We start from the raw sequence: 24,895 nt of genomic DNA, 5'->3' as shown, positions 1-24,895 counted from the left end.
TAAGAACATAAGGCCTTTCATAATAAGAATTTGGGTTGTTGATATATACTTTTTTAAGCTCTATGGGTTGTTATTTTTCCTTTTTTTGTTATGTTTTTCTGTTGCTTTTCTGTTTCAGTTGAAAAAGTATTTTGAAATTCCAAAAAAACTTCTGAATTCTATTGCTGTGCTTTAATGCATTAGGTTGCTATGAAATGATGAAATGGCTAACAGTTCATTACTAATCACATTTTGTCTGTTTGATATTTTTTCCTTTATTCTTTCCAAGATGAGGAAGAAGGCAAGTTTTATCTTTTTTATACAAATATTTTTAGCTCAGATTGAAAATGTTCTGTAAACTCGAACTACTGTTTTAGTTTCCCTCAAAGTATTGAAAAACAACTGGGAAATAACTGTCAGTCTTTCTGTGGTTCAGCACAGGTGTTTCTGCTGGTCGTTTTCCTGAGAATGCCCGAATCTCTATTGCTAATTATGCCAAAATTTACACGGATCTATTTTCTGAATACAGTTTTTTTGCACAGCAAAATCTCTCGTTGCTGAGCAGCTTCTAACACTGCAGTGTAAGGTGCTGTCACTGTAGCACGGTAGATGTTAGCCATACTCTAACCATTACTTCTGCATTTATGTGTTCATAAAAGGTCTTCTAGCAAGAACACATCACATATCTTATTTGTAAGTTGTTTTATAACCTGATCATTATAATGCTGATTTTGAGGAGGGAGTATAGCCACTTTTTATCCCTGGATCACTCAATTTTTGTTTAATAAATGCAGATAAGTATTTTCTCTTTGTTAGTATTAAAAGGAATAACATGGCTTTATTCTTTTTGGCAGCTGTTTGTACTTTTGTAACACATACCTTAATGTGAAATCAAGTTATTATATTGTGAACTACTATCTCACAGGTCTAACTTTTCAGTGAAGTAATTTTAATATTTGTGTTGTTATTTGAAGCTGTAACTAGGAACAGCACTGGCTGCAACTTCAAAGTGACCTTACTTACATTATCAGTGGACCCTTTCTATCTTAATATATGGCATTAAATCTAGCGAGGGAGATCTGAGACAAAGTTGTGGTTTCACAGCACAGAAGTCTCTTCTTTTTGTTTCATGGGAATTTAAAACAGTCCTTAGCGTTTTTACCTTAATAAAAAGGAAAGGGGAAAAAAAAAAGTCTTCATGCCTTTCTCGTGTTTTTGTGCCTTTTATATCATTACAAAACAATGATAAAGTATCATTAAATCAATAGAATAATGAGTGTTTTACTTATTATTATAAAATGTGTAATCCGTTTATTTGAATTTTTCAAATTCAGAAGTAAAAGGAATATATGGAGATATGAAAGACATAATCATGCAAATTAGCCACCTGAGTAGTCAGAATGTGCTAACTTAAGAGAATAAGAAGTCCACTGAAGTAACATAGAAAGCAAAAGTATGAGTTGAGAAGTCAAAGCTCTGTATGTTTGGATGGAAAGCCATAACTCCAAAATATTCTGTAACCAATACATACAGTGACAAATAATGCTAATGAGTATTTGCAGAACAGAACAGAACTGTCAGAAGAGCTTCAGTGCTTTCATTGTCAAAATTCATTACTGTCAACATTCATTTATAATATAAAAAATTCTTAAAAGCTACATAAATCAATACTTGGTTTTTAAAACCACAAAAGAAATAAGATTGCACCCCCAAAGAAATAAGAATGCACCCCCAAAAATGGACTGCATTCATTTTCTTTAACAGATAATTTTGCATATGAATTGCTGGAGAAAATGAGAATTTATGAAGAATCTAGAACAGTAGTCTCATTTTGTCACCATGCTGCTATTAATTAGGAATTTAAATTAATGTAATTTGAAAGTATTGATGGGCAAGAGTGTTTTTCATGGAAGCGTAAAACATGATATTTTACTCTTGAGGACTACTGTTCTGTGCAGTTTTAGAAGAAAGTCTTTTCTTCTGCAGGTCACCAATCATTTATGGCTCCATCCTGCAGTGTCTTGCATTGTCCTGCTGCATGCACCTGTAGTAACAACATTGTGGATTGTCGTGGGAAAGGCCTTACTGAAATTCCAACAAATCTTCCAGAAACCATTACTGAAATGTATGTAATCTTACCTTTTTTCATTCTTTCAATGAATTATGCAGTAAACAGTTCGTCTTATGTATTCATTGTTGTTATTTGTATAAATTCATACTTTATAATATGGTAAGAATTTTGGAGTGCACATTCAAATTCAGAAATAAAAGGAATATACAGATATATGAAAATATTTAAGATCCATATATTCTCTTATGAGTTAGTTCTAGCTGTATTACTCACAACCTATAGCTGAAACTGCATTCTGAGTTGGTTTTAAAATAATTAATGCATATTTACTTTTTGAAAGTAAGTATTGTTTTACTGCAGACTGTAAGCCCCTTCATCTTCAGTATTGCTCATGTCACCTTCTTCAACAAACTCACTATTCAAGGAGCATACCTTTGCAACAAAATACAGCAATTTTTATCCCTTTTTATATCTTTTTGCAAGTATTGCTAAAATAGCATCCACAGAAGGGTAGTCTGACAAGGCAAAAGTATGGTAGTTGACTGCAACCTGTGGTATAGTCATTGTGTTAATACTGTATACTCATGAATGGAAGCAAACATGCTGATAAGGTTGTGTGACATGGCATAAACAACAGCAGCAAAAAAATATGCAACTGCATCCCAGTCAAGCAGAGTTAGAGCAAAAGTGCAATAGGGCCTGCAGGCTTCCCATAATCACGTTTGTCAGCTCATTATTACTGCTGTTAAGGCTGACCTGGCTTACCATACCTGACCAAGTTCAATCATACTAAACAAACATGTCTTCTACCTTTCGCCCTGCGAAGACTGTCTTCATTATTTAATAACTTGTATGCTGACCTTTCCTACTTGCATATGTATTTTTATGTGCACAAAGGAAAATGTTGCAGTATGTAAGTGGGGTATGTCTCAAACACTCCCCTCTATATTTCTGCTGCTAACTAGTAGTTGGCTGTGCTTACCAACTGTGCTTCCAGTTGAGTGGAAAGTAAGGAGAGAAATGTACAGGAAAAGAAAGATGAAAAATAAGGGACATAAATACCTTTGAAAAGCAGGAATAAACTTTAAAAATTAATAAAAATAATTATAAAATTATATATAAATAAAATATAAAAATATATAAAATATAAATATATATAATATAAGTATATAATATATAATATATAATAATATATAATATAAAATAAATAATATGAATATATAATATATAAAAATAATTACAAATAATTACAATTAAAAATAAAAATTGATAAAATTAATAAAATTAAAAAGACATTGTGACTACTTGATGAGAATCACTTGATCTTTGATGCTTCCTTGTCAATAGGTTGAAGACCAGTAGATTTTGGCAAATAAGTATTGTGTGCCACTGGTTGCTTTTATATGATAAAACTAGTGAAATTTGACAATTTACATATCTTCCAAAAAAATAGTTTGATTTTTTTTTTTTCCTTTGAAACACACAATCTACTTTAAATCCTACTATTTTCTTAATCAACATGTTATTTTAAGTTAATCATTGCTGGGGGGTGGGGGGGAATTAATTCAAGGCTTCTAGCTTTAAATATAGTTGTTCAAAATGATGTTAATTTTCTTTGACTTTATGAAGGAAAGGAAAATGATTAAGGTTCATAATTTGTCTTGCCACCTTCTATTTTCTATTTCACCCTCATTCCTCTCTTCTCTCAATTAGAAGTACCAAGTCTTTTCTATCTCTCTGAATACCAAAACCTTCCTTTTCTTAATTTATCTCCTTTTCCTCCAAACTCCTTGTTTTCTAACTTTTTTACCTGCACTGACCAGAGTCAAACAAAATATTCCAGATGACAGTGAAACATATAGAGCCATTTTAGTTTCCTTTCATTTGCCTTCTGCACTGTATTGCTGTCTTTCCTTAACTGCCAATCAAAATTACCCCATGTTCTCCATTGCATTTTCCATTAAGAATCCTTGGTCTTTTTTTCTTAGCTGTTACAGTTTTGTCAGAAACAAGATGTTTACAGATGTAATCTTATTATTCCATCTCTATTACATTTATGAACACTAAATGTATGTTACTGTCTGAAGCTGGTCTGTGAAAGTCTCCACTGACTAGCTTCAACTTAAGACTCCACTAACATGTTGTTGTCAGTATAGGAAAGATTCTGATATTTCTATCTCAGACTATCATAAAACAGTTTTTAAAACCTTCGTTTTTTAAAGAAATATTCCGCAATTGTTGCTATAGCAGCCTTTTCTGATTTAATTAGAAAGAATGTCTGTATCTCATAAAATAATATTTTTTTCAGTTATTTTTATATGAAATAGTTTTATTTATGCCCAAATGGAATCTGACAATAAACATTTGGATGGATGAGACAATGCTGTCACAGCATCATTGAGAATACTTAGGAGCTGCTGAACATAGGGCACAAGCAAACCCTGAAGGACATGGTGGGCACTGTACTTCCACCACCTTTAAATAGTTCCCATACACTAGGCTTTATCATCTTAATTACAATTTAAACCACATGCTTTGGCAGGAGCTCCTCAGTCAGGGACAGAGGGAAATAGAAGCAAGCTGGCTCCCTGTTGTTTTCTGAAGGATGTACAGTCTTTAACAGCCAAATTATTATTTATTTGGTGATAATTCCATCATCATCAGGTTTCTGTGCACAACATAAAAAAAATTGGCATTATAGTTCTATTTTACATAGGCCTGATATTCTGCAATCTTTTCAGTTTTCTTTTCATGCTTTTCAATCTTCTGCATTTTCAACTTGTCTTCTGGTTTTATAATCGCTTCATTGATATAAACATTTGAAAATTCTGTAGTACTTTTAAATTTCTTTTAAAAAGTCTGGACAACTTTCTCTCCTCTTCAACTGTATTCATCATCATCTCTTTATGGGCAGTATCTGCAGAGTCCAGTGCTGAGTACTACCAGCATTTCACGTCATGCTTCAGCCAACATGATGGCCCACAAACACATTTTACATCTTTTTATTTTTTCAGAGAGTTGATAAATTATATAAACTCATATAGTATGCCAAACATGCTCTAGATAGAATATTGAATAACTTAAGTACTGAATATTTGCAGTTTGGATTGAGTATAATTTTGCATATCAAAACTGTGTGTTATCTCTCTGAAGAAAAGTAAGAGGAAAGGCTTTGTGTTTAATACCTCATACTGATGAGCATAATTCTGATGCCATGACTTTGTGTTGTCTTTATCATTCTAATGGACAACTGTTTTGGGATGAAATTTTAAGACATGGAGTGTTATCTGCTTTGCTACTGCCTCTGTAGCATGTACAAAGAGACCACGTGAGACAGCAGCTTGCTCCGCTCTGCATGATTTCTGTCTCTGAGCTTAGTGTAACAGCCTAAACTGCTGAGGAAAAGGAATTTACAGTGGGAATTAAGTGGTTTACGAATGAGCAAGTATTCTGTGACGGTAGCAGCAGCAGGAGGCAAAACTGGTTGCCAAAACACTGTTTCAGACTCATGTACTTGGCTTCACCCATTGGTGCTTGGGAGTGTTTTGTATTGTTCTGTCTGAATTCTCAGTTTTTACAAAAATCAGTGAGCTAATAGTGACAGTTCTCATTGTGTGAAGTCAGTTAGCAGGCAGTGCATTCCCTGCCAGTGCCCCTTGGGAAGATGCTGTCAGGAGCAGGACTGCTTATCTCCAAGTAGCTGCCAGGGAGAATGGAAGGAGAATATACCTCTGATGGTCCCGTTTTTCTCCCTTTTGGTGTGATAAACTTCAGAGGAAAATTAAGAATTCAGTATCTCAGTGAATGTAACTTTTAATCTTTATTGGCTCAATACTATTCTGTTTGTACCAGCTACATCTATTCTGCAAAATTAATTCTTCTATTTATTATCTAAATAAACTCACTGCTAAAAATAAGAATACCTAAGCTTTTCGGGGTAAATCTAATCAATATTATATTACTTCAGAAACATTTCACATTTGTATATTATAACTAAAGTAAGGTCACTTGAGAACCAAGACTCCTCCAGTTGTAGTGCATGTATTAATTCTAGAGAAAGTACAGAAATAACAGGTAACCTCTCTAGGCTATCTTTAAAGGTTTCAGTTCATGAGTGACCTTCAGGAAACAATTTGGGAATATTTCTCATACTTCATTATTTTACTACCTGTATTTGTTAGCATTATGAAACTAAAAACATTGCCGATGCATATTATATATTAATAGCCTTCAAACTTTTGGTTTTTAATATGTAAACATTTTTTCAATTAAAAAAAAAAACATGAGATAGTAGCTATTCACTTGCAAGTATTAGATATTACTAGTATTACTAGTCTTCAAGTTTTTGTTATTGAGTATGTCTCTCTTAAGCCTTTTCCCATGGTCTTACGCAAATCATGACGCAGTATCCATTAGAAACATCATAGAATCCTGGAATGGTTTGAGTTGGAAAGGACCAGCTCCTTGTGTCATGGCAGGGACACCTCCCACTAGATCAGATTGCCAAAGGCTCCATCAAACTTGACCAGGGATGGGGCAACCACAGATTCTCTGGGCAAACTTTTCTAGTGCCCCATCGTACTCATAGTAAATAATTTTTCCTTTTGTCTAATCTAAATCTAGCTTCTTTCAGTGTAAAGCCATTGTCCTTTGTCCGATCACTACACTCCCTGGTAAAGAGTTTCTCTCCAATATAAGAAGTCATGATATGACTTGGTTTAGATTTATTGTTTAAACCACTTCCTTTTTCCAGAGATTTGTATGGGATGCTCTTTCATTATCATTTGGTCTGTGAGCTCAGCTCAAGTCCAGTGGACAAATGTACTTAGCACCTTCCTCCTTTGTCATGAAGCTTATGTATTAAAGACATTCTGGGTCATTCTTAAGGTACAAAGCTATTACTTTAATTGGTTTGAGAAAGTATTGTCTTTCTAACAGTGATAGCATTTATCAACCTCTGTGCAGGCATTTCTTCCACATTTCAGTTTCTCAGCACCATTAATCTCTTATCACTTGGTTGCATTTTAGAATTCACCTTCCATGTGCAAATTCTTCAAACAGTCTGCAGAAATAATTCTGGATTCCTTCAAATTGAGACTTTTTGGCACATGTTCAAACAGACTGTCAGAAACCCAGCAGCAATTTTATTAAACGTACTGGTGCTTTTTATCAGAATGGCGTGAGAATGACTTTTATTTCAAAAGGAGAGGCCAAAAAGCCATTAATGAACTAGGCTACCTTGTGAAAATGCTCTTCTTATTTTTGTCTGATTTTCTCTATGGCTTGAACTAGCAGCCAAAATGGTTCTAAAATCTCTTTCCCTCTGTAGTACTATGAGGAAAAGAAAACAAATACATTTGCAGTAAGTGCTTGTGAGGGTGGTGATTTTACTGGGAAGGAATAAAATGACCTACTTTGATGACCTCTGCTTTGTATTAATGATTATTTAAGCAATCAGACATGTAAATAAGTTGATTTTGTTCAATTTTGTTAACATTAACATCACTTAAGTGATCAAAGGAAGGAATTAATTGATTTTGCTTTTTTAATAGAAAAATAGCAGCTACTACACTGGTGATTTGGGTATGAGGAAAGCTTGCTTAAAAGAGAGGGTGTCTATGGGACTGGCACTGTTAGGTGTGCAACAGCTGTGGAAATAGTTTTAATCTTTGGAAGGGGCAGAAAAGACACTATATCAATATACAAAATATGCAATAAATTAAGTGAAAAATCATATAGGAGTGGGGAATTTTAGTACTTCACCTTTGTAACTTAGCATAGTGAAAAGTTACAGAGTTCTTTGTTACTATGGTTTTCAAGATAAAGCTGCTTTTTCTTGTGAGTGGAGCTTTTTAATATTTGAATGCCAAAACCAGAAATGTTGTGGTTGTTTCATGAAAACTTTATTTACATTTCCTTGATATTCTTCTTATTTTCCCCTCTGTCTTATCTTCCTGGTTTCTACCATTTTGTCTTCATGTTTCTATTTTCCTCTCTCTTATTCTTGTATACATTTTTATTCAAATACCTGTTGATTAAATGTTGTGTAGTACATCAAGTACTCAGCTACTTTTTGTGAGCCCTGTGATATTAAGCAGAATTAACAGCTCCTAAGATTGGTTCTCACAGAAGCACTCAAATTACATTAAAGGAGAAAGAGAACAAAAGGCAAAAAAGAAGGAGAGGAGGGGAAAGGAAAGCTTTTGGAAATGGGGACTGACAGAAATGCAGTTGGCAGGTATAACCAAGATAGGGAAAAGAATGACTTGGTTACTCTAGACCTGCTGGGGAAATTCTTTATGTAAATTCAGAATTTTATTTGAGAACTGCAAGCTGTATTTATGTATATTTTCCAAGCTAAGTTTGGATGTATACATTTTCACCATTTCTGTTGTTTTTTAAAATCCATCCTTAGCTAAAAGGGGAAAGTACAATCTTCAATAAATATATATTGACCAAGGAAGCTCTTATACTGAGATGCAAAGATACTTCTGAGGATGCCCTTTTATAGAGAAAAGACACTTGGAAAGGCCTTAGGAACTTTTTACTGAAAAAGTTCAAAAATCACACAGGAGAAAAACTCTGAAACACTGAAGATAAAGCAACTTTCTCTGTTTTTAGCAGCTAAAAGTATGATTCAGCTATTTACAGTAACCTGACAAAAATGAGACCAAACCCGGCATCTTCAGAAGGCTTAAGATGCAAGTAGTTATGAGAAGTTATGTCCAAGATTGTTTTTCAGTGTCTGCATTTGTTTGTACTTTCTAGTTGAAACTAGAACATTTACAAAGCAAACAGTGTTTGCTTTATAAAAAATGAAGAAATTTGCTGAAATTGTAGCATCTTTCATGTGACATATGCATATAAATGCACAGTAATTGCATGTGAATAACAGAAGATGCATTCTCTGAAAGTCAAAGTATTGAATAAATGTGAAACAAGTTAAAAGTGAGTATAGGAATCTGCTGAGGTACTTGCCTTCTATACCTTAATGTTCATTTGATTGGCCAACACAGATTTAACTGGATTAACTTAGTGTTTGGGATCGATACCTTAATATTCCTCAGGGAAAACCTAAGATATTTTGACTATGAAAAAAATAGATTGTTTTGCTAGATTGACAGCCAGTACTGCTCACTTAGCACACAATAGAAATGATTTGTCCTGATCTTACTCAAATATATTCCTAATCTGAAAATTATGGGTAAATCATGTAGCTTTATACTTTCTTTAAAAAAATTCTCATTTTAGATGTTAGATACAGTAGGTAGAATATTTTATCTGCTCTATGTTAGTATGTATTGTATGATGTCATTATTCAGATCTTTGACTTTCTTCATATCATTATGCCCTATCTTGGAGGATGCAGAAACAGAGAATAGTACAAATGGGCAGGAAATGTTATTTTAAAGAATAAGGAGGACATTTATAGGTGTGAAACTTTGTAAGTATCATATAATCATTATGGTTGGAAAAGACCAAGTGCTAACCCATCAACCTCATGTCCACTAAAACATGTCCCTCACTGACACATCTACACATTCTTGAACACCTCCAGGGATGGTGATTCCACCACCTCCCTATGCAGCCTGTTCTAATGCCTCACCACTTTTTCTGAGGAGAAGTTTCTCCTGATATCCAGCCTGAACCTTCCCTGGAGCAATTTGAGTCCATAGCCTCTCATTCTTACCTGTGAGAAGGGTCTTACTCCCACCTTGCTACAACCTCCTTTCAAGCAGTTATAGAGAGCAGTAATTTCTCCCTCAAGCCTTCTCTTCTCCAGATTGAATAATCCCTATTTCCTCAGCTGCTCCGCTTAGGACTTGTGAACATACAGCATCCCTAAAGCCACATGCAGGGGCCATGCATAACACACTGAGCGCAGGTTAGAATTCAGTCTTAAATTTAATCTTGAATTTGTATGGCACCCTAAAGTGGAACTGGTGCTGTTGCAGGGTGTTATTCCTTGGAGATGGGAGTAGAAAGGAAGAACCCCTTATTGCCTTTAGGCACCTTGCTTTTTGCCAAAATACAGGGGTAATGCTGGTTTCCAGAAATACAGGGAGTAGGTACTGGTCAGAATGAACCACATTGTTCCAACTCTAATGGTTTTGTGCTTCTGGTGGGTCCTGAGGTACCTTTAGATATCCTCTGTACTCTGCCAAGAGAAAAAAAAAAACAACAAACTCAGGCATAGAATGAATGAATAATTTATGCAGTATAAAGGGATGCTGCAGAAGGCCCATCTAGCTATTCCAGAAAAACCCTCATAGATCTCTGACAGCTGTGCCACATTCCAGAGGTGTTGTTACTCGTTTTTACGTATGGCTTTTCCTCAGCAATAATATATGTAAAGTTACTGAAGTTACTGTAAAGGTTGGAAAAGACTTTCAAGATCAAGTCTAATGAACTTTTTACTGTGTTGTATTTCACCTTCAATGAAATGTTGCTAACTGTTGCTAAATGCAAGGTCCAGTAAGCAACAAAAATCTGTGGAAAGTATTCCTAGTGAAAATACTTTATTTAAACTTTATGATAAATTAAAGGTGCACATGTATGATAGTGTTACCCAGTAATGGGGATTCCCCTGCCAGTATTTCTGCTCAGTGAGAACAGGTTAAGATGTTATCACTCATGTTGAGTGAAGAGTGTAGGATTACATTTGTTTTTGTGAACTTAACCATTGTTCTGAAGAGCTCATGTAATTTTTCTGGTGCAACTTGCTCTCATCAAAAATGGGCTAATTAGAAAGACTTTAAATTGACTCTAGGTGACTTGGGCTAATTGCACCAGAGGCACACTCTGACAGATGCCAAAGTACTAAGCAAATAATTCTTGAAGAAGTCCATTTTGCCTACAACCTGAGTCTGTAACAATTAAAGAATGTAAAGCCTACCATTGTTAATTGTGCCACAAGGTTCAGACCATGAGTTGCCTTTTCTGTAATGAAAAAGTTAGCAAATGAAGGTTTGGGACTTGCTTTTAAATGTGAAGAATTATTTAATAGCTTTAGTATAGCAATCATTGTTACTTTTTTGTTTTAACGCAGACTAAAGAAACATCTGTCATTTACAGTCAGTTCCCTGAGGGAATATTAGATAGAACAATTAGTCTGGATGTTAGCATTTTGGCAAGCTTTAGGACAACATTGACAGTAATTTTTTATATGCAAATATTTAAGAAAACGTCAACGAGATTTATTAATTCACAGAATTAGAGGCTGAAATTCTGAAATGCACGTAATATAGTCATTCCAAATACATCTTTTATTTTGCTAGATATGGATGATATCACAGATTTCAACAGAATTCTTTTGCTGCTGTAGTTAGAAGAGGCATTTACTGGATATAAGCACTCTGAAGGTGCAATTGTTGAGAAAGAAGGGGGGAAGAAGTACTTTGTCTAATAGTCTCAAGATTCTTATAGAAAAGAGAGACCAATGCTTCTTCCTTATTTGAAAAACAAACAAAACAAACAAACAAAAAAGGTCATCACAAATCTGGCAGATGTTAAATATGGTGAGAGATGTGCTGGCTGTTTACTGCAGCTCTTCAGATTCAGAAGCTGCACTGAATCACATCACTGAAATTTTCTGTTTTCTGACAGCTGTTTTTGCCATTTACTTTAAAAGCAGATGGGGAAAATGCAAAGAAGAGCTGTCAATTTTACTACCATGTATAATCAGCATCTGTGCAATACATCAGACTCATTGCACAGTTTACACTTCCTTCTCTGTAGTAAAAATTGTTTTGGAATTTCTTGACAAGTTTCTTGCATGCTTTTTGTAGATGCCGAAATTAAGGTGTTGCAATTAAGAGTGGAGATCACTGAAAGCTATAACTACTAACTTGAACAAATTTACTGAATCAAGAGTTTATGTCCTTATTATTTCGTAGTAAAATACATGGTTAATCTGCTGCTCCATATTCAAATTCATGTTTTCTAAAGTAAGTTATTTCATTATTATTGAATACTTTTTTTAACATTTATTGATAACCCATTGTCAGCACTGCTTAATGTATTTGGATGCAGCGTATCTCTGTGCAGCATAATTATTGTGCCTTTCCCTACTGAGCAGGCTTAATATATTGTATCCCGTGTGTATAATATAAAATACAAATAATTTTGAAGGGAACTGGGTATTCTTCATTCCCAGCCCATCTTCTTTCCAAGAGCAGAAGTCTTTCATAGAAATGACTTCTTCCAGTGGGAAAATAAGATGGTTTGAAAGCGTCCGTATAAATAAGCATGTTGTCTGTCTCCCTAAGTGCAGAAGTAGTTATCAATAATGGTGTACTATGGGCTCCTAGCAGAGGACAGCATCCTCTTGGAAACCGTCAAAGAATTTACATGTCATAAGGCTCTGGGGACCAGGTGGAAAGGATCTGTCTACTTGCTGGGGACCTGATTTGATTTCATTTGATTGGGTTTGAACTGCAGAAGCACCTTTGCTTCTTAAAATAGTAGGTGGTTGTATATTACAGTACCTGCAGGGATGAGCCATGGGAAAGACTTAGAAAAAGAAACATTCACAGTACTTTTTGTAAATAAGGGAGGTTAGGGAATAGCCTTCAACAAAGGTTTCAATGGTTTCAGCTAGTTTGGCAGTGTTAAAAGACACTAAAACACGTATTGATGTAGGATTTCTTTGAAGTGAAGCAATAAAAGGAGCAAGAGACTTAATACTAAGAGCATTAATTAGCATTTTGTGTGGCTATGGGCAGAGTAGAGTACTTTTTATACATGAGGCAGTGCATGCTTTGATGAAGCATGTACTTAACTGTCTTCCTCCATTATCTTATCTTCTTTAATATGCTACTAAAATTGACTGTGGCCTTTGAAAAAGAAACCACCAAGGTACTGTTTGTGATACATAGATGATCATTTATTAAAAAAAAAAGAAAAAGAATGACTTCAGGAATGACTTTGAAAGGAGATATTATGCAAAAAATTTAATACAAGTTCCATGGAAAAATACAGATATTAGCTTTTTGTTCTTCTCTAATAATGGTACTTCTGACCATGTCATTTGTGAGCACTTAATAGCTATTTTTTTCAGTAATATATAACTACATCCCATTATATTCCAGAATTAAAATTTTTGATTTAATATGAGGAATTAAGGGGAGTTTTTAATTACTATGAGTTTTATCAGTAGAATGCAAATCTCCTTTTGATATTATTTTATCTCTGCTTTGTGACCCTAGAATATAGCTAATTAGATTTTCCCCTGAAATGGTGGATGCAAATTTGCACTCTGTGAAATTCAGCTGATTCTACAAAGATAAAGCAGATTAGAGGATAACAAAGCTTGAAAATGTGAATTTGATTTACTCTCTTTACAGACAAAGCAGGGTATAAAAGATTCTTCTGTATTTAGATAATCCTATTTTTTCTTTCTTATACTAATCTCATTTTCTAAAATGTGATGTCTTTTATTGCATACACTTTGGCATGAGTTAATAAAAGACATACTTAGATGATCCTACTATAACAAATCCTTTATCCAGAAGAGCTTGTAAATTTATCCTAGTACTATGCAATCTGTCTGTTAGACTGTAGCTTTTTCACTAAAGGGAAATTTTAGGTAAGGTTGACATGAAGTTCATTTTACATATACACCAGTGAATTGGTAGTTCTCTTAATTAGAACTACTAGAAAGTTGGCTTGCAGAAGTGTACTGTAGTAGGACCGGTTTGGGACACATATAATTTGTGGACCAATTAGACAGCTGTAGTCTGCTATTCCATCTTGTCATAACAAATGGCTTTCATGTATCCTGCAAGTTTATAGAACGAATATATTGGTAAATTAAAAGAGTAAATTGGAAAATACTTTTTGTAACACTGGTCTTTATCTTTCTAGTTTCATCAGTTTCATGCCATATCATGTCTAGTTAAATAAAAGCATTTTATGTTTAAGGATAGGTGCAAGCGGACAGGAGTCCTCCAGCAGTAGCTCATAAGTCTCTTCATCATGAGCTAATAAACAGCATTTACAGGAGGCCTGTGTATATTCCCATACCAGACAGACTGGTATGGGAAGACTGCTATTGCAGTATGATTCTCCTACAAGGGCATTCTTTTCTCCATTGTCTCTCTCACCACCACTTCCAGTCATCCTCTGTAATATGACCAAATTCTCTCCCTTTTTACCGTCTCCTTTCCATCACCCAATGTATAGGTTGCCTCCCCTACACATTTCCCCGTGCTGTGATTCTTTGGCAGCTTTTTCCAGGCTGCACACCTGACAAACGTCTGCTGTTCATGCCCCAGCTTTTGTGCAGTCAGTGGCTGCCAAATAGTGTCTAAGAGGAATGGATGGATAGCTGCCCTTCCCTTCATGGCTGGGTTACTTTGGTTTCTCAGCTCCCTCCCACTACTAATTTAAGGAAGGATTTATACATTTATTATCTGAAGCTTTTACCTCTCTTTGACCTAGCCTTGTGAGCAGAAAATGGTCTAGATGAAAGGCATGCATAAGCTCTGTTTTCTGAGGAAACTCAGCCAAAAAATGAAGCATAAGAATAGAAAACACTTGGCTTTGGCTGTTTGAATTGACCTTTAACTCAAGCAATTTTTACTTATTCAGATGTTTGCTTTCTACATCTACTCAAGGGTACTGGGAAAGAGTGACCTTGTCCCCTTCCAGCCTCGTCAGTACTGCTGGTCTGATGCAAAATGTGCTTCATAGATCCAAAAGGCTCAGCCAAGGCGAGGAAAGCATGTGAAAGAATATCCTGTTTATGGAAAAAGTTAACAGTCTCATACCGTGGGATTCCCTGTAGTGTTTAAAATGTACCTGAAAACTGTAACAAGGTGGCAACATTTTCCTACTTAAGGACTTTATAAAATAATGACCTCTGTCTTAAACAGTGCTGATGAAGTGAGATTTTCTGTGTGTCAGGAAAGTTCTTTTTTTTTTTTTTTTTTGAGGCTTTCCTTTTTCTTGGCTTCTTTATATGCCAGTCGAGAACAAATGCTGCTAAGGAAAAGCATGGACAAATTTAAGAAATTTTGAGTATTACATGTATGAATATCTCCATCTGAATAAAACCTCACACATCTCTATATATATTGGAGCAAAAGTGAGAAGGAGGAGTGTTAATAAACTAGGATAAAAGGGGGGTGGATGGGGTGGGGGGGGGTAGAATAGGGTAATGTTCCTGCAGCCAGATTAAAAAAGGAATTTTGTCCTTAAATTCTACATTGATTTCTGAATATTTTCAAATAGCGCACTAAATTCTACACATTATGAGTCATTCTGTGAAATAGATTTTTGGTGCCATCCTTACATGTGTGTAGTTGATATCTGTGTAAAAGAGAGAAATGTTAATTTTATTAGAGAGGTATAATATATGTTTATATAACATTGTACTTTCTAGAATACATAGTTTCATTCTTTCAGCTCTACACGATATAATTCATTTGTGCAGCCATAAGCATTAAATAGAGTGTCATGTGGAGATGTAAATTCTATTTTAAATGTCTTTATTGCTGAACCTATTTTGACTTGTTGGTAAATGAATCATGGGTCTGCAGATTTTGTATGGGCAAAGCTCTCTACGTTCAAAAATTTTTGGAACACAGCTTCCATCAGCCATATTTGTAGTATGGCAAGTTTGACTCAGAGTTTCAATCATTTAAAGCAAATATATTCAGTAACATAAACTACAATTTTAGATATGAAAAGTTGTATAAAGAAATTAGAAGTATAGCCATGTAATTCTAATATTACAACTTAAACAAAATGTTTTATATTCTGTATCTAAAAAAATCACGTGTCTATGTTTAAAAATATGGCATTTGCCTTATTGCAGGCAGCAACATATGTTATTTGTTCTGTAGGAACATTCTTCTCTACTTTATTAAGGTTTACATTTGAACGATTAATTGACAGAAATCTTTAGAATTTTCTAAATAAACTTTCTATATAATTGCTGTATATGAATCATGAATTTGGAGAAAATTAACACTAACTCAAATTTGAATATTTTAATGACACTTCCAGCTTAAATTTTACAAATATCTTATGTGCATTGGAAATAAATTTTCTTTATGTGCAAGAAGAAGGTTGGTCTTTAAATCATAACATTACACTCTATAGGATGAAAGACCAGACAAAAACTGATTACCTTTTTTTAACGAATACTGAAATTAAATGACCTTGTATGTCGAGTTAAAAATTAAACTAGAAAGGAAAGCCAAACCAGACTACTTTTTTTTTTTTGTTGAAGTCAATCTTTTCTAGTTTGTTATAGCTTTAAGTTTTTTTTTGGCTTGGTTTTTTTATTTTATGCTCATGATATTGTTTTGCAGACGGCTAGAACAAAATTCAATCAAAGTCATACCTCCTGGAGCTTTCTCACCCTATAAAAAACTTCGTAGAATGTAAGTACCCAGTATTTTAGATTTAAATTACATGTATACACACACATATATATACACAGTATATATATTTGCACTTGTATATATGTGTATATATAAATATGTAAATAAAAAGCAGTTCAGTGTCATACAGAAGACCTTCCGTCAGTGTGTGAGTATATAAGGAAGTTTGACTGCTGGAAGATTAACAGATATGGCAATCTGGTTACAAAGACCACATAATCTCTTTGTCAGACTAATAGTAATTGTTTTACAAAGTGTTAAAGTTATTGAAATTATTTATTATGGTTTTGTATAAAAGCAACATGTTAGTACAGTGAACATAAGAAAAAAAAACCATGAGGATATGCCACTCTCATTTTGGAATATCCTTGAGGTTCTGTCTGATCTGGCTACAGGACCATATATAATTCTGTACAAAAGGTACTTACTGTATTTTAGGAAAAATAATTCTATTAGTCTTCATTTTTTTAACCACTTAAAAGATCTATTTTTAGCCATTCATTTTGTTTCAGTGGTTTTATTTTCAAATTCTTTGGCACTCTCTCACACAAGTATTCTAATTTCTCTCATTCCACTCCTAATTCTAATTATTTTAGTCTTTGCTTTTCTGAAAATAGCTTGGATTAACTGTATCAACTTTCATTTATTACAGTGACCTGAGCAATAACCAGATCTCTGAAGCAGCTCCAGATGCTTTCCAGGGCTTACGTTCTCTCAATTCACTGTAGGTATCTGACATGTAAACATGTAAGCTAATTTCTCATATTCCTATAGTAAAGTTATTCTGAATTTTTTGCGAAATTTAGTATAGATTCAATCAACGCTGAAAGCTATAAAGGTAATTTCAGAATGTTAGAGCTATAATAGAATATTGCATCACAGCTGGACATTATGAAATGTAGGTTTTCTTATAAATATTCTCATGGTAAACAGTTATAGGCGTTGAAAGATTTCTTTTATTCCCCAGTTAGTTGGTCTTAAAAAGAGCAATTCACTCACAGAGTTTCCTTGGCAAGTCTATGCACAGTGCCATGCTGGTTCTTTTGAAAGTTTCTTGGGTTGGGAAAACGCATGATCATGCCACCTCAGAGGAGCAAGTATCAAGTCACTGCTGTTAAGTTTCCTTCAGTAAAGTTGAAAAATTATTTTACTTTTACATTCAGAATCACATAGTATATGACTTCCATGATATCAGCTTTGTTTGCTTTTTTATTTCCTGATACAGTGTCCTCTATGGCAATAAAATTACAGAACTTCCAAAAGGCCTATTTGAAGGACTGTTTTCTCTGCAATTGCTGTGAGTATATTTTAGTATTTACTCTATGTTGGGGTTACCCAGAAGGGAAAAATTGATGAGATATATGCCTAGAGAAAAACTGGCAGAAGATCCTCTACGTAAGATCAGACTTTAATAAAAACAAATTATCTTAAAGCCAGAGGTGTCAAGACTGTTGTAGGTCAGCTTGCCATTCATCCACAAATGTGATCATATCTCACTTAACATCTCAGCCTAAAGTGAGTAAAATGAAACTGTTATCTTATGGAATTTATGGTGATAAAATCCATAATATACTATACTGTGCTGAGCTGGAAGTACTCAGTAGTGTGTACGAAGTTGCACAGGAAACATAGTAGAACCATTTTGGTACTTTTATTTAGAGGTAGTGTGTAGTGGATACACTCTACAGTATCATTTGTAGTTATACTCATGTAATAACAGAATTGCAGACTTCCACTGATGTTTTTTATTATTTTCTGAGATTTTTTAATGTGCAATTCTTTGACTCCATGAACTCCAGCTGCTGTTTCTTTTAACAGTTCAGAAACTCCCATGTGTAATCTTATAAACCATTTCTATTTGGTTTTAATATTAGGAGTACAGAGGAATGTCATGGTGATATGTTTATCAAATATTGTCAATATCCAGCAGAAAAGACTGTGCAGTAGTTGTACTGTATGAGAGAGAAATGTGAAATAGGCCATGAAACAGTGGTAGTGCTTTTGGAAAATATTGTCCCAGAATCACTGCTTGTCGAAGTGGCTTCTTCCCACTAAACTGAAACCATTTCCTGTCTCAGTTGCATAGTTAGTGATTGACTAAATGTCTATTATTAAAAACTCACTGAACATGGCAAAGGAAATTCAAGCTCTAGCACCATTTAGAGTTCTACATTTTGATTTTAGTCACTAACTAGTATTGTAATGGGTTTTTTGATATCCTTTAAAGAGAATTTATTAAAGAAAACTTATTTCAGATTTTCAAAGAAAAAAAGAGAAAATTCTAAAATTATGTTAATTGTCTATTAAGAAAACGTCCATAATTTGATATATTCTGCGTAGACAATACTTTTCAATCTAAGTACATTTCTACTTGTGTGGTAAAATTGTTTATCAAAGCATTGGTTTTCAAATCCACCATTCCCCATCAATAGGAGAAAAAATGCATATATTTCTTTAGAAAAATGCAACTAGTTGAATGACAAAGTCATTTTAGTTTTGAAAGCATGAGGGAGTTGGTTTAGATTGGCTTGTTTATTTTAGCTTTAGAAGTCAGGGGAATACAGGGAAGAAAAGGTTTCCTTTGTAGAAGGAGAGGAAGAAGGTTCCAGACAGATTTGGACATGTTCCATGCCAACCAGTTTTTACTACAACTCTGTTAATGCGGCAGCATGCTGATTAGTAACATATAATTAAATGTGCCACTGCACATCTCTTCCAGCTAATGAACACAGTGTTCAGTTTCTTTTTGTTTGTTTGTTTATTTGGCAAAAGGAACTAGTTTTCCTTGTAGATACTTGATTTTTTAAGCTTGTTTCTTTGCACAGAAAATTACCACATGCATAAGTTCTACCAGCACACACAAGGAATGTGATTTTAGCTGAATAAACTCACACAAGGGTGCAGATATTTTGAAATAGTTTCAGAGCACCTAAGTAAGGTTTTTCCATTTTGCTGAATATATATAACTATCTATATAACTTGCCTTATATAACTGTCAATTAGTATTTGTTCATACATTGTTGTGATTTTAAAATGAATACAAAGTTTTACATGTGAAAAACATTGAAGTTGCAGTAACACTGAACAAATTCTTTTGATTTTATGATTGTCTTCCATTAAGCAGATTATTAAATGCCAACAAGATCAATTGCCTGCGAGTTGATGCTTTCCAAGATCTGCACAACTTGAATCTCCTATCTTTGTATGACAACAAGCTTCAGACTATTGCAAAAGGCACCTTTTCACCTCTACGTGCAATTCAGACCTTGTACGTATGCTTTTATTTATGGTTATCTTTAGTATGACTTCTTATTCTACAGTGCACTAAAAATATCAGAAACTGCTGAGACTAAAGGGAAATAATGTGTGAAATTATCTTTTTTTCTCCATGAAAGGCATTTGGCTCAGAACCCATTTATCTGTGACTGCCATCTGAAGTGGCTGGCGGATTATCTTCATACAAACCCCATTGAGACCAGTGGTGCCCGCTGCACCAGCCCCCGCCGTCTGGCAAACAAAAGGATCGGCCAGATCAAAAGCAAGAAATTCCGCTGCTCAGGTAATTTTCTTAGTTCAGCTGCTGTTTTTCTTTTATTGGCAAAAACAGTGGTTATAGAAGTTCTAATGAAGGCAGCTGGCTCTCTACAGAATTCTTAAATGTTGCAGAATGTTTTCTAGTTCTTCAGCTGAAGTCATGGAAGTCATAGACGATTGGAACATTACTACAGTTAACATGCTTGGCACTCTTTCTGAGTAGCATTAAATCTAACAAAAGAAATGCAATATATAATACTTCAGAATGAAATGCTGAAGTTATTTGCTACAAGTATCACTGACATAAATCATTTTGTAGAATTTCCACAAGGCTCTGGAGTATATGAAAGATCTAAAAATTTCTAGCTAAATATGGAAATACAACATATTCCTTTTATACAGGGAGCTTACCTCAGACTGAAATTTACTGTTTTCTTTTTCTAATCTTATTCCATTTCCTACTTACATTTCTCTAAATCCTTAACTTTTGTCATATGGTATCCAGCTGTTCCAGGTGCATTTCACATTCTACAATTTATTCAGTCTCAAGTGCAAATAGCAGATGAGAACTGCTTGTTATCCATGTTTTGGATTTACATTTATGACTATCCGCACTGTGTTGTTTATCACTTCTTGTTGTGAATACACATTTTTTCACTAAGTTAACTTTAGTCCATACTTACTCTAATAAAACTCATTCTTTGCTTGCTGACATTCAGGTGCATCTTCTATTTTTTTTTTTTTTTCTCTTTATTTAGCTAAAGAACAGTATTTCATTCCAGGTAGGTTTGGCTCTGCAGTAAGATTGACTAACTGCAAATACTCTCCCCTTTCCCCCCAAAAAGCAAAGTTTGTTATAGCTTTTAGGAAATTGATGCATGTCTATTAACAATAATGAATTCCTGTAGCTAGACATAGTTTTCTTTGTAGATTACTAGTAGCTCTGTTTTCTGGATAAGAGCTTAGCATGCAGCTCCATTTACGTTTTCGTCTCACAAATTTGCACACAACCTACCAAAATACCTTTACTTAAATTATGTAGAAGGCTGCACCTGCTAGCTGATATTTCAATTGATGCCTTTGTTTGCCATCTACCTTTCCTTTTCTGCTACTGCTGTTTTTAAAATGTAGCTTCTGAGCTGCTTTTAAACACAGGAAAACCTACTTCTGTCAAAGAGCTAGTACAACTTAAAACAGACTTTACAAACGAATGTTTTCTTGCCTTGCTTTCATGCTTTACACTGTCTTCAGCTACTGCTTGCTCACCCTCCTCATGTTTGCCAAATCACAGTGGAATGCTTGGAAAAGAAAGCTGACATTCATTAAAGGCATTCTGTGGTCACACGCATACAATGAATCAGAAATGCTTTCCCTTAAAGAAAACATGACTTTCGAGTTGGGTTGAAACAGTAATTTACACACTGCTTTCAGCTACAGTGAGTCTAAGATATTTTCTGGGAAGACTCACTTATGATGGCCCTAGCTCTTTGAAATATGTTTCTATATTTATTTTACCTTGTTTGTCAGGTGTGTGCACTGATTTCTTAATAGAAAAAAGCAATGATGCACTTGCATTATTTTCCTAACAGGTGACAAATAATTGTTTGGCAAAATAAACAAAAAAATAATGAATCTATTGATGAATTACAGTAAGTTATATGCAAGCAGGGTTTTCTGCCATAGCATAATATCCAGAAAAATACCCACAATAATTGATTATGACACCAGTGCACTTGTTCTTTCAAGTATTACAGATGTATTGTCATTCTGCAGTGTCTGAAATACTGATTTATTGATTGGTCTTTATCTTTTAAGCTGGCATGCTAGCTTTTCTCCTAATGCTATGTGATGCGTTACTTAAACTTGCAGCAACCATGTGAGTTGTTCATGCCCTCATGCTAAATGTTGGTTACAATATTAAGAAAAGAAAACTTAAATACAAAATAAGGAGTCATTTGTCAGCATTGGCAGCCACAAAAATGTGTTTTAAAGCAGCATAAAACAGAGGGGGATTCAGTTTCTCAAACCTGTAGTTACCACTTCATTTCTTAATGAGTAGAACAGCTGTATTCCTGCCACGGAATGACTTCTACTCAACTTTGCCAGCACAACTTTTGTCTCTGAGTTAGAAGTGTTTTCTTGCCAGCAAATGTCTTCACAGCTTGTTTATACTATGGCCACACATGCAGCTTAGGTTTGTTTATGTACCCTTTAAAAATGCTTTTCCTGCAAAAAAGAAGAGAAAGAACAAAATCAGTCAAAAAGTGCTACAGATGTACTTCTTGAAATACAGCTTGCGTACTTTCTCTTTCCATCAGGTTATCAGGGAGATGCTGCATGAAATTATTCTAATTGTTGAAGATCTTGTCCCTGAATATTTTAGTTTTTTTTTACTTTGAACTACTAACAGTGATTTATTCTGGAAACAGGAGGAAAAAATGTGTTTGTAACTTTGCTCACAAGTATTAAAAAGTGCTCAAAATACTTATTTATGCTTCTTTAAATACTGTAAAAATCTTTAAATTTCTTTAAAAGTCAAATATCATTTCTATATTTGTTTTAAAATGTCATTGGGAGATCTTATTCTGCAGGTGCTAAGAATTCTTAATTGAATTTGAATATATTAATCTGGAAAACTAAAGGCTGAATAAGTATTAAATCAGGAATTTGAAAAGAAATAGTTTGTCTACTTGCTCATAGAAATATTCCAAGCATCTAAATCATGTGTTACTTAGACATTTGCAAATGCCAGATGGAATAATAAATGACGACTGATTTTTTTCCTCTCATGAGGTATCTGTTTCTCCCATGTTTCTTTGGTTTATTAAGTATTTTAAGTGGCATAGCATGTATATGTGTTCAAAGGAGCATAACAGTTCCTAATGAACACATTTAAAATAATGAAGAACAGTGCATGGGAGATACTGTATTTCTATATGAAATTTCTAATTAACCTCAATCTTTCTTCATTTTTTTAATGCCACTTAAAATGAATTATTCTTTCTCTCTGCTGTAGGTGGTACTCCCTAGCAACATCCTCTAATCAAATTAAATTTGAGTTGGAAACATATAAACTTAGTTCATGTTTTTGTCTTAATTGGGATTACTCTGTCTTTCTTTCCTTCTTGGCTATCTTTACTTTTGCAGGAGTTCACCATTTTGGCTGTAAGTAAAGTTCAGTGTCTGAGCTAAATCACAATGTACCTCCCAGCCCTGACGCACCTTCTACTAGTCTCAGTCTTTTCACCTTTGTCCAAGAAGAACCCACAGGTCCTTTCAGCTTCTTTTTGTTTTCTTTGTCACCAACCCTCAGTTTCTTACTGGATGTTTTCTCCTGATATGTTTAGGACGTTTTCTTTGACTGACTCTGGGAAATGGTGGAGGAAACTTTCTATATGGTTCTTTTTTTTTTTTTTTTCCTTTTATCTTTTTTCTTTTTTTTTTGTGAATTATTTAATCTGTGACAGTAATACTGTTACTGTGGCACTGGCCATTCAGTAAAAAGAATGCCATGTCATGTAAGCAAGTATTAAACTTCAAATGCTTCTATAACTTATACCTGCTCCTTCCTCTTTTCCCTCGCTGTTACCCTTGGCCTAATGGATGCAGTTTTGATAATGTAGCGAGATTTTCTGTTGTGCTTGATCTAACCATGTGGTTGTGAGGTATGAGTAAAACATGGTTCTGTCAAGCACCATGGAACGTCACGCAGCTTTCTACAGCATGGCATGCTGCTGAGGCTTAAGTCAGGATCACACATTTTCTTAAAATTAAAGCTAAAGATAGGGCTTTCAGTCTCACGTGTTCAAGATGATATGGAGGGTTGGGACTGCAAAAAAACAAAAAATCACAGAAGTTAATGAAGTCCTGTCAACAATACAAATCTGTAGCTCAAGAAAGAGAAATGGTGGCATTCAGGATCTATTTATTCTTGCTACAGAGAAATAAAATAAATTCTAAAAGAATCAGTGGCATTTGTGTGATTAGCTATAAACAATGCTAGATTGGCTGACAACACAATCAGCAGAAAGTACAGCTGTGAAAAGCTCAAGTTAATGTTATCCTGTTATGTGAAGTTGGTCACAGTTTCTTTTTCCAGCATATCTAAGCCCTTATATTTAACCCTCTCTTGAAGCCCCTGTGTCTGTTAAATATCACAAAATTTATCATACATTTCCCAAGTTGCCCACCCGTTACCTGCATTGCAGATATCTTTTCAACCTTCTCACAAGAAACAAATCTTTTTCTTTATTGACTCAGTATCTGTATTTTGACTTGACTCTTTCACAGGCACTGAAGATTACAGATCCAAATTAAGTGGAGACTGCTTTGCAGATTTGGCTTGCCCTGAGAAATGTCGCTGTGAAGGGACCACAGTGGACTGCTCCAATCAGAAACTCAACAAAATTCCTGATCACATCCCACAGTACACAGCAGAGTTGTAAGTTGAATCCACAAAGCATCATTTGCTTATGAAAAAGCTACCTAAAACTTTCAAATACAAAACCACAGCTTCTATTTTTGAATAGCAAAAATTACATGTAAGCTCTGTGATGCACTGTATGTTAATAAAAACTATTTGTGCCTCATTTCGGTACCATTAAGCCTTAAACATGATAAAAAAGAATAAAAAAGGCAAATTCTACACTACAGTTCTCCAGTATGTGAACAGCCCATGTGGATTTTTTGGAAAGACAGTGGGATTTATTTTGCCTTTAATTTTGAGTACAGGATCAAGTAGTACATCCAGTATCTAAAGGTCTGTCTTAAAAGCACTACCTAAGTGTTAAATAAAACAGAGCTGACTGTTGTTATGCAAAGCTCACATTATGTGTCAGGCAGGAGACCAGAGGAAGATAAAGTAGACAAGATAGAGTTGGATTAAGATGAGATAATAATGTAATGATGTGGCATGAGCAGA

The 24,895-nt window shown here is 34.4% G+C and overlaps 1 protein-coding gene across 2 annotated transcripts in view; it reads left to right on the top strand.

Annotated features, from left to right (window-relative positions):
• Positions 1-24,895, top strand: part of SLIT2 (slit guidance ligand 2) — a gene marked incomplete at both ends in the record, with an annotated part of 250,813 nt that overhangs the window by 169,464 nt on the left and 56,454 nt on the right. The window contains 8 exons of one of the 2 annotated variants that reach the window (XM_079534253.1): positions 1,966-2,104; positions 16,369-16,440; positions 17,093-17,164; positions 17,666-17,737; positions 19,565-19,708; positions 19,836-19,999; positions 20,733-20,756; positions 24,265-24,415. In XM_079534253.1, coding sequence (XP_079390379.1) covers positions 1,966-2,104; positions 16,369-16,440; positions 17,093-17,164; positions 17,666-17,737; positions 19,565-19,708; positions 19,836-19,999; positions 20,733-20,756; positions 24,265-24,415 — 838 coding nt within the window. The remainder of the gene's footprint in view (positions 1-1,965; positions 2,105-16,368; positions 16,441-17,092; positions 17,165-17,665; positions 17,738-19,564; positions 19,709-19,835; positions 20,000-20,732; positions 20,757-24,264; positions 24,416-24,895) is intronic. The other variant, XM_079534254.1, reaches the window with a different exon arrangement.

This window comes from Tetrao urogallus, assembly GCF_951394365.1.
Source record: "Tetrao urogallus genome assembly, chromosome: 4".
NCBI lineage: Eukaryota > Metazoa > Chordata > Aves > Galliformes > Phasianidae > Tetrao > Tetrao urogallus.
Note: the sequence above shows the minus strand (reverse complement) of the source record. Positions and strands in the feature narration are given on the sequence as shown.